Below are 11,481 nucleotides of genomic sequence, written 5' to 3'. Positions count from 1 at the left end.
GAATCGTTCCTCACAGAGATTGTCAAGTTAAGATTTGGCATTGGTATTGGAAGGTTAGATTCTGCTTTTGATAAAAGACAAGCATTTGTTATATTGAGACGCGAAAGAAGTGATCAGTATAAAGAACATATTTAGATGTTGAAACGCGATGACATCGGAACATGGAAATGTGGGTGTCCTTTTACTTTTACGGGCACCAGAGGGTGAATAATACATGGACATTTAATATGATTTATGGTGTACATAATCATGGTTTGGATCAGAAGTTAGTTGATCATCTGATTGTATGTCGCCTGAATGATGAAGAGAAGAAACTTATTTTTGGCCTGACATTGAACATAGTTCATCCCAAAAACATACTCACAAATTTGAAAAAGAAAAGACCCAAAAGTGTCTCAAATATTCGGCAAGTATACAATGTTCAAAACCGAAACAACAATGCGATAAGAGATCTAAGATCTAAAATGCAATAATTGTTAAAATTATTGGATGATAATCATTGCGTATTTATGTACTGAGTGTGTGACGATTAAAAAATTGTTCAAGGTATGTTTTGGACTCATATCGATTCTATGAAATTGCTCAACATAATTGTTGAACAAATGACTCCAAAGACAAGAGGGAAGTGAATTGTGATATTCAAAATTTGTGATTAATTTTAAAAAAATCTTTTACCTTAAAAATAATTTATGTAAGCGCAGAGATAAAGCACTGGAAAATAGAAAGAAAGGAGATAGAGAAGAAATAAAAATCAATGATTGAAAATAAAGTGATAAGGATAGAGAAATTGCACCAGGATTTACACATGTTTTGCCTAACCACGTGGCCTACTAATGCCCCCAAGAATTTCTTTTTGAGATCTCCACTAATAAAAAGTCTTTAACTTTTAAGGATATTCCCATGAAGCTTATTACAACAGATGATAGATTTTGCACAGGCTTATCCCCCAAACCAAATGGAGCTTTTGACAACTAAGTGCACGAACCAAAAAGAGATTTTATTCACTAATTTCAAGAAACAAACAAATATTTTACTATGAAAATCTCAAGAACCAAATAGAGAATTTATCAAGACAATCTCAACAACCAAAAAAATCAAACAAGAAAATCATACTCTTTATGAAGAACACATAAGCACCAACAACAGTACAACCAAACTCTCACAAGTATTTTTCCCTCACAAGACACTAAGACAACCTTAGTGAAATAATAGAAAAGAGTATAAAGTGAGAAAGAGAGATTCAAAATGAATTCTAGTGTGTTTATGGAATGAGGAGAATCACTCTATTTATAGGAGAAAATGTAGCTCAAAAAGGAAAATAAACCATGAGTTTTTTAATGCATATAATCCATTATGACTTAGGGTTAATCGATTATATAGTCAAATATGAAAGGTTTTCAAATTTACAATTACTAATCAATTAGAAGTACTCTTAAATGATTAGGAGGTGGTAGGAAAGAGATAATCAATTAAACATAGTGTGTTAGCTGATTATCTAGTGTAAAGAACACTCCTAAAGGTTTAACCAAGCTAGTAACTAACTAGGTACGTGCATAGAATATTTTTGAGTAATTTTATAAAAAGGAGACATGCTTCAAAATATTTTAGTATGTTTGTGATAAATTCCTTAGTATCTTGGGAGATACTCTTATACTTTTACAATAAACTAATTACTCAGACACAAGACCAAGAGAGCTTTCACACTTACTATCTTTTAGAACTGTGAAACTTCAAGATTCTTGGCTAGATTTATCATTGATTCAACACTTCATATATGACTTGACTTTTTCTATCTGATAAGGCTTGATAAAGTCTATTTGGTAGATACCATCATTAGAATTTTCTTGACGATGGCCTTTTAGGGACTCCACCGAATGTCACTTGACATTAGGTGTTGCATCATCAAAACCCCCGGGATTATCTGCCATCAAGATCATCTACAGATAATTGCACCTGCAAACATATTCCCTATTTTTGATAATGACACTGCGTCTCTTGGGTAGGTGGACAAATCTTCAAGCATATATAATTGCTTGAAGTTTTAAATTCCCCCTGAAAATATACAGAGTATTCTTCTCCCCCTTTTCATAATCAAAATGGCAAGAAATATCACAAAGCTAACATATAGATCATGTATAATAGATAGGTTAAGGAAATAATAAGAAGGAGAAAATGCATCTAGGACATATTAATCCATTAATGATTAATTTACTATGTCCAGCTCAGTTCTTTGAAAAAGAAACTTTCTTTAGTAAAAGGTTTAGTAAAAATATCAGCCACTTGGTTAGATGAAGACACATGCTCAATTACACAATCCGCTTTTTCAACGTGATCTCGTATGAAATGGTGCCTAACCTCAGTGTGTTTAGTCCGAGAGTGAAGTACTAGATTTTTCGTGAGGCTAATAGTGTTAGTGTTGTCGCATTTTATCATGACAGCTCCAAGATCAACTCCACAATCACTTACAACAACGTATTCTTTCTCCGTAAAGGATAGTGCTACACTTGTTTGTTTTTTGATGTGCCATGATACAAGTGAGTTACCGAGTAAGTGACACATATCACTAGTACTTTTCTAATCCAATCTGCACCCAAAAAAATTAGAGTTAGAGTGCCCAGCTAAGAAATAATGTGCCCCTTTGGGGTACCATAAACCTCTTAGTGGTATGCTAGTGAGATCTCTTATAATGCATTTTACCACAACAAGATATGATTATTTTGGGTTTACTTGAAAACGAGCACAAGGACACACAAAAAACATTATATCATGATGAGATACAGTGAGATAAAGGAGAGAAGTGTTCATACCTCAGTATCTTCTTTCTTCAACTTGCTTTCTTCCCTCCTCTTTATCCAAGTTACATAAGGTACTCATCAAAATGGAGATAGCTTTTGCTTTGTCCATGTCAAACTTCTTAAGTAGTTCTTTGCAGTACTTTGCTTGATTAATAAATGCATCTTCTTTAGATTAATGAATTTGAAGGCCTAGGAAGTATCAGAGTTTCCTTTATCATAAACATATCTAACTCATTATGCATCATCTCAAAAAACCTCTTACACTAGGATCGATTAGTAGCATCAAATATGGTATCATCGACATAAATTTAAACTAATAAGATATCATGCTCATATTTTTTATGAAAAAAGTTTTATCAACCTTCTCTCTTTGAAAACTATTTTCGAGTAGAAACTTGCTCATACGGTCATACCAAGCTCTAGGAGCTTGTTTCAGGTTGTACAGAGCCTTTTTTCAATTTGAGGAAATGATTAGGAAAGGAAGAGTTTACAAAATCTGAAGGTTGATCAACAAAAATTCCTCTTGAATGTAAATGTTCAAGAACGTACTCTTTACGTTTATTTGGAAGAGTTTAAAATTCATGATGTGTGATAAATCTAAAAGCATCTCTATGGATTCTAATTAATCTACATGGGCATAAGTTTCATCGAAATATATGTCTTCATGTTGATTGTATCCTTTCACAACAAGTCTCTCTTTATTTCTTAAAACAATTTTGGCTTCATCAACCTTGTTGCTAAAGACATTATGGGTTCGAATCACTTGATTAGCTGAAGCATTTGGGAACGAGTTTCCAAATGATGTTTATTTCAAATTGATTTAACTGTTACTGAATAGCAAGCGATCAACTTTCATCAATGAGATCCTTATCAACTTCCTTTAGCTCAAATTGGGAAACAAATTTCATTTGGTCACGTATCTTGGGAAACAATTTTGGCTTCATCAACCTTGTTGCGAAAGACTTAGTGGGTTCGAATCACTTGATTAACTGAAGCATTTGGGAACGAGTTTCCAAACGATGTTTCTTTCAAATTGATTTAACTCTTACTGAATAGCAAGAGATCAACTTTCATCAATGAGATCCTTATCAACTTCCTTTAGCTCAAATTGGAAAACAAATTCCATTTGGCCACATATCTTGTTATGGGAGTGTCGAATTGTGAGCCCTTAAAAATATCTTCAATAACATTCTAGAACGGATGGTCTTTGGCGGTGCTCCATTATTTGGGAAGATTTTGATGTTCTACATTTGCTTCTTCAGCTTGAATATCTTCACTTTGACTTTAATCTTTCTTTTGATCTTAATCTTTATCTTCTAGAGATAGTCTCTCCAATATATATGCACAATCAACAACTTCTACCTCTACTAACATGGAGTTAGACTCATCAAAGATAACATGTACTAATTCTTCTATCGTCACGATTATTTTATTAAATACTCTAAAAAAAATATAAGTGGAATATTCTAGGAATATGCCTTCATTAACTTATTTGTCAAATTTCCCAAGATTATCCTTTTCATTTTTAAGAAGAAAGCATTTGCATCCGAAGACATGTAAGTGAAAAATATTCAGCTTTCTTCCTTTATATAACTCATAAGGTGTTAACTTTAGAATTGATATGGTTTATCAGAAAAAAAAACTTTAGAATTGATATTATCAAGAGACGATTCATTACATAGCAAATTGAACTTCCTGCATTGATCCAAAATTATTTAGGAAAGTTAGTCTCATTAAACATCATCCTCATCAGCTCTTCTAGAGATATACTTTTAAATTTTTTTTACTATACTATTATTGAAAGACAATTTTATAAAAGAAATTTTTATTTTTATTTTTATACTACAATAATTATATTTTTTTTTAATACATGTGAAAAGTGTCAAACGAACAGGAATTCATAAAATTTTGGCTTGTTTTTAAGTATTCACGTCTAAGATTAAAAGGGAATGAAATATTTCTCCTATAAATGCTAAAACTTCAGGTCCTATGAGATATATGTGAGGAAAAGATCATGTAGCAAAAAGGTACAAAAAAAATGGTTAATAAAATTAAGTATTCACATTATTGGATTACATAGTAGTGTGTAGCAACCCATCGTTAAAAAGTGATGAGAAAAACTAGTGATTATTCAATGCCATAAATATGAAATCAGAGCAGACTAACACCAAAAAAACTAAAAGAGAGAAAGAATAAATCATCATCATCATAAAGTAAAAGGAAAATACTCAGTCATTCTTTCTAGCTAGTTTTAGTAATTTTAGAGCATTTTCATAAACAATAAATGTTATTGAAGAGGCAGGGACGTTTTTCAAGAGGTTTGGTGTGATTCCCTTGTAAAAACCTCGGACGCTTTCAAATCTGCAAGAACAAAACATAATCAATAATACACGAGATTGGATCAAATTTAAATTTTCAACAGCATATCAAATATGGATGCACAAAAGTAACATTGGCACAAAGTAACATTGGCAGGGTTACTCGGGAGTCAGGCTATTGTGTTGCCGAGGTCTAAGAAATGCAATTGCCTATAAAATTTATCATACTATCATTCTTAACCCACTTCACAATTGCTTGTTTGTCAATGAAAAGATGCAAAATATATCTGAAAAGGGTTTTAATATGTACCGTGCAGTTTCTTTCACAACATGCCAGCTGTCCATATATCTTGGTATCCCATCACCACCGGGTCGTTGCTGCAGAGAGAAAGAAGTTTCAGTCCAGTTTTGAGAAAGATACACAATTAAAAATAAGCACTATGTATTATCCTTATCCTTGTAACCACACTCTGATACCTGCAACCGGGACCGGATAACCTGAAACAAGAGGAGGAAAAAAGGCAGAGTATGCCATATGAGAAAGCTACTTCTTTGAGGATTGATATATTATGTTCATGAAAACTAAAGTCTAAAACTTTCTCCTTCAAAAGATAAGGGGGCAGAGAGTTGTACCTGAAATGGATAGGTTAGGAGTATTGCAGCAACTTTTGATGTTGCTCCAAGAACAGCATAATCAACAGAATTCTGGGTACACAAAAAAAATATCAAAAAATCGCAACCGTAAATCTTGGAAAATACCTTAAGTAATTGCATTTGCACATAACATTCAAATGAAATAATTTATAAGTATCAAAGAGCACTATAGCAGGAAACTAAAGGAACAAGACTCAAAATATGTCTTAAAAAGCCATGAGCTTGTCACAAATGAAATATAAGATATGCCTAAAGCTACATTTCTCTCATTTAAAATGTCCTAGAATTTAAAATATCCATTTAAACGACTTAATAATGCCTTAACGTCTAAAAGAATGGTTGTTATAATATTTCAATCATTTAAATATATAGTCCAGTATATGGGAGGTATCAGACTTAAATGGACCAAAGGTCCACTAACTTACCAAGAGTTGATCAGGGTTTTGATTTTGTATTTCACTTCTCTTGCTCTTAAAATCAACAATAGTTTTACGCAGCTCTTCGTAGGCAGTGAACTGAATAGCTCCATGAGAGACCTGCTGAAGCGCACAAATTCAAGCAAGCTCTCTATAAACAACAGGAAGACAATAACATGTGTGATTTTGTCAATACTTAATAAAGCCGGCAGTCATCAAGTTTTTCAAAAAAATTAAAAATCATGTGACCGAGCTAACAACCTCTATCATTATTAAACATCTTGTTAGGAATGAGATATGGTTAATGATAGAGGTCGTGAGTTCAGTCACATGATTTTTAATTTTTCTCAAAAACTTGTTAACAAATATACTGGGATATTTTGAAGAGTTTGTAATCTATTTCTAACATGGAATATGAGTGATTGCTGGACATGATAGGACTAGACCAAGCCATACAATGACATAAGTTAGTGATCATGAGACAATAACATGACAAATAAATTCTTTAACATTTAACAGAAATTGAATGACGTTTTTGATAGTCCATGGATTTAATTGGGCATAATCAAGTTCCTAATGGCTAGTTGCAACTGACGTTATGTTCACTGAAGATTGAAAAAGAAAGACTTTCATCTTTATCTATGCACAACCCCACATATTATATTGAATCTTTTATTAAATTTTAAGTGCCAAGATCGAGAGAAATAACAAAAGCAAGCAACATACCAGAAAAAGACCAGGAACAGTCCCTCTGTAAAGTGCACTAAATCCTTCTTCCCACATAATGGACCTAAATGCATGACTGTTTTAATTTTAAAAGATGAAATTTCATGAATGGTTAGCAAATCATATAGTGATGAGTGTGTTTATATGATAGAATATAATAACCAGTTCATCGCAATTGACAAAATATGCTAACATGTGTTAATGACCATGTGAAAATCAGATGATAAACTAATTTGATTGTAACTTGACAGTAACTAACTGGAAGAATCTATTGTGAGGTTTCTGATGGTTAATGGGTTAAATTGGCAGGTTGGATTGAAGAGTTCGTAGCGACTAGTTGCAACTGGCTCAGTGTTAATTATCCATTGATCTTTTATCTCTTTTTCCTTTTAAGACCTTTAATATTTATTTAAGCTCAACTCCACACATTATAATTTTAAGGGCCAAGATTGACAGGAAAGATAACAAGAGGCAGCAACATACCAGAAATAAACCGGGAACAATCCCTCTGTAAAGTGCACTAAATCCTTCTTCCCTCATTATGGTCCTAAATGCATCTGATATTTGATTTTACAGATAAAAAATTGTTATGGCTGGTTAGCAATTTGCATAACAGTGAATATAACCACAATATACAAAATATACTGTGACAATCATTGTTTAGCTTTTAATTTTAGGTAGTTGAAATTGGAAAGGAATGGGATGAATGAGTATGCTTAATACCAAGTAGAAATTAGTTACTGAATATCGATAACACATATAGTATTGATATAAATATAAAATTTCTCACAACCTTTATATGAATAAGGATAAACGCCCCACCAAATACTGTGATTCTATTGAACCAGTCAGTGAAAATGAGCTATCTTTCAACATATAAATACTAATTTCTAGCTCAGTTTGGCTAAGGTGATTGAGATTAAGAAAGTCTACACGTAAAATATAATATTTAAGCTATTAAATTATAGCTAATTTCTAGAGCCAAAGTACAAAAGACATGAACATAATGAAAATTAACCCAAAGTGAACAGTTCGGAATATAAAGTTTATGTAAGATGGAGAGTAGACCATATAGCCCAGAGTATGGCCGTGTCTGATGAAGAGGAGTCTGAAGCTGCAATCTTGTCTTCACTAGCCAAACAGGATTTGTGCAAAAACAAACCTGACAATAGGTGAAGGAAATCAAAATGACTGTAGGTTTTGGAGCACTATACATCAAACTATGAAAGCTAAACAATATCTCAAGTATACGCACACAGATAAGAAAGTGGTAAAGTTAAGCATATTAGTTCCATACTCGCATACTATTCAAGCAACAACTATCATTGGGAAATATATCTAATACAGTTTTGCAAAAAGCACTTCATTGTATTATTTCTTGTCACTCTAGATCCGACAAAATGCTAGCAGGTTTGTTTGAACAACATATTCTCTATGCAAATATCTTAACATGAATTATACGTATGGATGTCCATTTATAACATTGTATTTTTGAACACTCACCAAGGCTCCTGCTTCCGCAGCTGAGGCAAGATGAAGACCCGGGCTCAACTTCTCCTCTCTGCTCCTAGCATATCTTTGTTTAGCCTTGTCATAGCTACAGTTGCAAAAAATAAAAAAGATGGAATGATGATTTTGGTCTTCAAGGAAAGCAACCAGAAAATGAAAAAATGGGAGGAGGGACAATCCTTTGACATAATAAAAAACAAGCAATGCGATTTCAGGTTCCGTCATATAAACACATTAATGCTGAAAAGAAGTCCTTATCCATTAATGAACAATTAATAATGAATAATGAGTGTCATGAATGTTTTACACAAAAAAACATAATATTTATCTTCCATCACCACGCACTGTAGACTACAATGTATTGATTAGGCCCTGATTAAGAAAAATAAGATATGTGTGTGAAAGAGAAGAGAGAATCACTCTCAAACAAATTAAAATTTAACCAGAGAAGATGCATACTACATGCAGAAACAACAGATGCAAAAATGAAGAGTCTGCCTGCCATCCTAAATCCTGATATAGTATCCCTCTCTCAAAGCGAACTTAAAAATGAGAGATTAAAACTTCACTCAATACAATTATCTTTGATGATTGAAATTGCTACTTACAAAAAGAAATATAAACCCCAGGATATAGTTGACCCGAGAACCCCAGGAAGAAAACCTGCATATAGCCCTCTTAATCCCTGTAAGACAAATCATGGAACATTAGTAACACATTCTAGTATGACATGCACAAAGTACCTAGAGCATAAGCTTCTCTCTGATAGAACTGGTGGAAATCTAAATTAGATACTGAAAAGCCACATAACAGTTATAGCACATATAGCAGTGAGAGCACAAACCTCGGAGCGAGTAATGGTGAAAATTGCGTGAGCGGTGTTCTTGTAACTGGGAAGATGAGAGACTCGACCATCGTTAACTGCGGAATCAAATAGTGCATCAGAAGAAAATTGAGTACAATGTAGGGAAAAATTGAAAAAATAAATTGATTTAGATGAAGAGTAGAAGGAACCTTGAAACCTAGTTCGGACAACGTCGAGGGGATGCATGACGGCGACGGTGGCGAATCCGGCGGCGGCACCGGCGATGGCGTTCTCCCATTGCCAGTGGTCGCGCTTGGGCGCTTCCGTTGACATAAGAGAAGATTTGAATTTCAGAGTTGAATTGGTTTGGTTTAAGAAGAGATTTGAATTTCAGAGTACGCGAAGGTGAAGCTAAAATTTGGTTTTGTTCTTCTCTTTTTTGGGATCACTTCTCTCGACTCTCAAAGTAGGAATTTGTCACGTGCGATATTTGATGAGAGAAACTTGAAATTTGGGATACTCAATTTTTTTGGATAACTAGAAAAATACATATACAATTAATTGATTTTTTTTTTAATCAATATAACTAGAAAAATTTTGGATACTAGAATTTTTTTTGGAATTAATTGATTTTTAATTAATATATAAAATTAATAATATTAAATATAGTATATTTATAAAAAATTTGTTTATATTAAATATGGAAATCCATTAAAGCTAATGGTGGGTTTTGTATGCTAACTAACTCAAGTTTCATGGTCAATTTGTGTGAAATCCGGAACACTGATATGCTAAAGTGCTACCATAATTTCTTTTTTCTTTTGGCACAAGTGCTAACCATAATATTAGCATGAGTTTAATTAGTCAATAAGTTAATGGATAATCAAATGGCATGGGTAGATTAATCAAGTGATTAGAACAACTTAATGATGAAATATTGCTCTCACTCTATTTTTTATTATAAATTGTTTTAGTTTTTTTACATGAATTAAAAAAATATAATCATTGTTGTATTAAAAAGAAAACTTATGAATAATTTTATAAAACTGTCATGTGAAAATTGAATTTAAAAGAATAAAAAATAATAATTACTTAAAAGTATTATTAAGAAAATGATGTTAATGATTCATAGGAATTAAAAATGTCTTATAATTTATTATAAATCAATTTTTGAAACAATTTATAATAAAAAATGGAAAGAGTAGCATGTAAAGATATTAAGTTACTAATTTGATAATTTAAGTGAGAAGTAGGACTTAGGAATTAACTAATAAATTCATTTAGCTTTATACGATTTGTACTTGCGAAAAGTATAATAAAGATTACTCTACTTGCGAAGGTGATCGAAAGAGTTTTTTTTATACTTGATCAATGAAACTAATTAATAAATATTTTAAATCCGGGAAAAGAATATAAATATAGTACTGTCCAAAAAAAGTACAAGTATGCGCGTGTTTTTCCTACAAAGGCATGGAGATTCAGAGGTCTTAGTAGGCATATTACACGTTTGGGAGTGAGAGTTAGCTCATGGCGGCAAGTAGTGTAACGCCCCATACTGCTTTCGGGATGATCGACTGACCCCACAAACTAACACGAGTCTTTTCAGACTGCTTTGACCTCACTCGCACGCTTTCCGGAAAACTTCCCAGAAGGTCACCCATCTCTAAATTGCTCCAAGTCAAGCACGCTTAACTATGGAGTTCTTATGGAACGGGCTACCGAAAAGAAGATACATCTTGTTGGTATAGGTAGTACCCATCAATGCTTATAAGCTTTCCTTTAACCATGCAGTCCCATACCTGCACGGCCTCAGGATCCCTCTCATTCCGATGTGGCGACCACCCTAGCCCTCTTAGACCTCAGGTGTTACATGCGGTGCAACCACCCCTCGCCTTCTTCGGCCTCGGGTGTTACAAGTAGTCATGTATGGTGGTTTTTTAGGTCGTTTTAGGGACCAGCTCACGTGAGGTAAGAGATCCTGCCATGGGTTAGCGCTGCTAGGTTGCAGGCGGTTGGAGTGATGTTGCTAAGGTTACTCAGAGCAGAGTGCTCTCTGAGTGGTGTTTGAATTGATGTAAGTAAGTAAGTGTTACTTAAGAGTTGTCCTTATCCTCTTGGGGGATAGTGTATTTACAGGGGCTCTCCTAGAACTAGGGTTTATGGCCCTTTGGACGTGGTATTATTTATTTCGTTTATTAAGGAGATCACGATCCGACTATATTTTCGGAGTCAACAAAGACTTACTCTTGCTTATCTGC

General features: G+C 33.4%; 1 protein-coding gene across 2 annotated transcripts; it reads right to left on the bottom strand.

Moving 5' to 3' along the window:
- Positions 1-4,837: 4,837 nt before the first annotated feature.
- Positions 4,838-9,731, bottom strand: LOC131640458 (folate transporter 1, chloroplastic-like). 2 transcript variants are annotated; one of them, XM_058910852.1, is made up of 11 exons: positions 9,433-9,731; positions 9,263-9,339; positions 9,027-9,103; positions 8,413-8,506; positions 7,978-8,071; positions 7,393-7,466; positions 6,193-6,306; positions 5,747-5,818; positions 5,591-5,611; positions 5,424-5,491; positions 4,838-5,156 (listed from the first exon to the last, which is right to left on the bottom strand). In XM_058910852.1, exons 1-11 carry the CDS (start codon positions 9,554-9,556, stop codon positions 5,024-5,026), a joined length of 948 nt encoding a protein of 315 aa, XP_058766835.1. In that variant the 5' UTR covers positions 9,557-9,731; the 3' UTR covers positions 4,838-5,023. The 2 variants fall into 2 exon arrangements, with proteins under 2 accessions (XP_058766835.1, XP_058766839.1); XM_058910856.1 differs by having other exon boundaries at positions 6,193-6,303.
- Between the last annotated feature and the right edge of the window lie 1,750 nt (positions 9,732-11,481).

Source organism: Vicia villosa, linkage group LG1 (assembly GCF_029867415.1).
Source record: "Vicia villosa cultivar HV-30 ecotype Madison, WI linkage group LG1, Vvil1.0, whole genome shotgun sequence".
NCBI classification, from domain to species: Eukaryota; Viridiplantae; Streptophyta; class Magnoliopsida; order Fabales; family Fabaceae; genus Vicia; species Vicia villosa.
This window is presented reverse-complemented; position numbering and strand designations above follow the sequence as displayed.

What these genes read in the sequence shown, in the direction of transcription:
- LOC131640458 (XM_058910852.1), bottom strand. Translation starts at nt 9,556, where the DNA reads ATGTCAACGGAAGCGCCCAAGCGCGACCACTGGCAATGGGAGAACGCC. An exon ending in TTGTTCCCGGTTTATTTCTG is followed by an intron (nt 6,307 to 7,392) that starts GTATGTTGCTGC and finishes TGTGCGCTTCAG; the next exon opens with CAGGTCTCTCATGGAGCTAT. An exon ending in AAAACCCTGATCAACTCTTG is followed by an intron (nt 5,819 to 6,192) that starts GTAAGTTAGTGG and finishes TTGTGTACCCAG; the next exon opens with AATTCTGTTGATTATGCTGT.